This window comes from Volvox carteri (assembly GCF_000143455.1).
Source record: "Volvox carteri f. nagariensis unplaced genomic scaffold VOLCAscaffold_170, whole genome shotgun sequence".
Taxonomy (NCBI): Eukaryota; Viridiplantae; Chlorophyta; class Chlorophyceae; order Chlamydomonadales; family Volvocaceae; genus Volvox; species Volvox carteri.
Window position 1 is genome coordinate 5,337 of NW_003307713.1, and position 1,798 is coordinate 7,134.

At 61.6% G+C, this 1,798-nt stretch overlaps 1 protein-coding gene across 1 annotated transcript in view; it reads right to left on the reverse strand.

The window, feature by feature from the left end:
* Positions 1-691: 691 nt before the first annotated feature.
* VOLCADRAFT_70890 (uncharacterized protein) overlaps positions 692-1,798 on the reverse strand; it is a gene marked incomplete at both ends in the record, with an annotated part of 2,278 nt that continues 1,171 nt past the window's right edge. Inside the window, one exon of the mRNA XM_002959349.1 lies at positions 692-779. Coding sequence (XP_002959395.1) covers positions 692-779 — 88 coding nt within the window. The remainder of the gene's footprint in view (positions 780-1,798) is intronic.

Here is a 1,798-nt window from a genome sequence, read left to right on the forward strand (position 1 = left end):
CTGGGCTTGCTGCCACCGCGACCTTTNTGCGGTGCATTTCCCTCCCCGGCCGCCGCTGTGGCTCTTCTCCTCTGGGCTTGCTGCCACCGCGACCTTTTTGCGGTGCATTTCCCTCCCCGGCCGCCGCTGCGGCTCTTCTCCTCTGGGCTTGCTGCCACCGCGACCTTTTTGCGGTGCATTTCCCTCCCCGGCCGCCGCTGTGGCTCTTCTCCTCTGGGCTTGCTGCCACCGCGACCTTTTTGCGGTGCATTTCCCTCCCCGGCCGCCGCTGCGGCTCTTCTCCTCTGGGCTTGCTGCCACCGCGACCTTTTTGCGGTGCATTTCCCTCCCCGGCCGCCGCTGCGGCTCTTCTCGTCTGGGCTTGCTGCCACCGCGACCTTTTTGCGGTGCATTTCCCTCCCCGGCCGCCGCTGCGGCTCTTCTCCTCTGGGCTTGCTGCCACCGCGACCTTTTTGCGGTGCATTTCCCTCCCCGGCCGCCGCTGTGGCTCTTGTCGTCTGGGCTTGCTGCCACCGCGACCTTTTTGCGGTGCATTTCCCTCCCCGGCCGCCGCTGTGGCTCTTCTCCTCTGGGCTTGCTGCCACCGCGACCTTTTTGCGGTGCATTTCCCTCCCCGGCCGCCGCTGCGGCTCTTCTCCTCTGGGCTTGCTGCCACCGCGACCTTTTTGCGGTGCATTTCCCTCCCCGGCCGCCGCTGTGGCTCTTCTCCTCTGGGCTTGCTGCCACCGCGACCTTTTTGCGGTGCATTTCCCTCCCCGGCCGCCGCTGCGGATCTTCTCCTCTGGGCTTGCTGCCACCGCGACCTTTTTGCGGTGCATTTCCCTCCCCGGCCGCCGCTGTGGCTCTTCTCCTCTGGGCTTGCTGTCACCGCGACCTTTTTGCGGTGCATTTCCCTCCCCGGCCGCCGCTGTGGCTCTTCTCCTCTGGGCTTGCTGCCACCGCGACCTTTTTGCGGTGCATTTCCCTCCCCGGCCGCCGCTGTGGCTCTTCTCCTCTGGGCTTGCTGCCACCGCGACCTTTTTGCGGTGCATTTCCCTCCCCGGCCGCCGCTGTGGCTCTTCTCCTCTGGGCTTGCTGCCACCGCGACCTTTTTGCGGTGCATTTCCCTCCCCGGCCGCCGCTGTGGCTCTTCTCCTCTGGGCTTGCTGTCACCGCGACCTTTTTGCGGTGCATTTCCCTCCCCGGCCGCCGCTGCGGCTCTTCTCGTCTGGGCTTGCTGCCACCGCGACCTTTTTGCGGTGCATTTCCCTCCCCGGCCGCCGCTGTGGCTCTTCGTGCCCACCCACGCTACAGTTTTCTGCTTTCAAACTACCGTGCACAAAAGAAAGATGAAAAGGGAGACATCCTTGCTCAAACCACGACATTCGTTGCAAACGGAAGGACTAGTTCAAAGCAGGAAAATAAGGGAGTCCAAAGATATGGAGGATCGGGTCGAGAAATATGGTTGTCATGGTGGAAGTTGTCCGTTGGAGATATGTTTGGTTGGAAGAGGTTGGCAGATGTTGATCCAGTTGGTGGACAGTTGGTGGACAGTTGGTGGTGACCGGCCGGTTTTATTGTCGTCGCTGGGTTTTGTGGATGGTAGCTAGCGTTATCTAACCAGCCAGCAGCTGCAGCCAGTTATATTGCCTAAATGGGCTACGCTATGCAGCTATCAGCCAGCAGCCAACAACCAGCATCAGCGAGTGTGCGCGGTCACGGCTGTTGCCGCGCGTGTACAGTCTGTCGTGTTTTCGTTTGTGGTGCCCACAGCCCTGGTTGTGCACAATTGATTTTTATTTGTTTGGGGATTACCTAA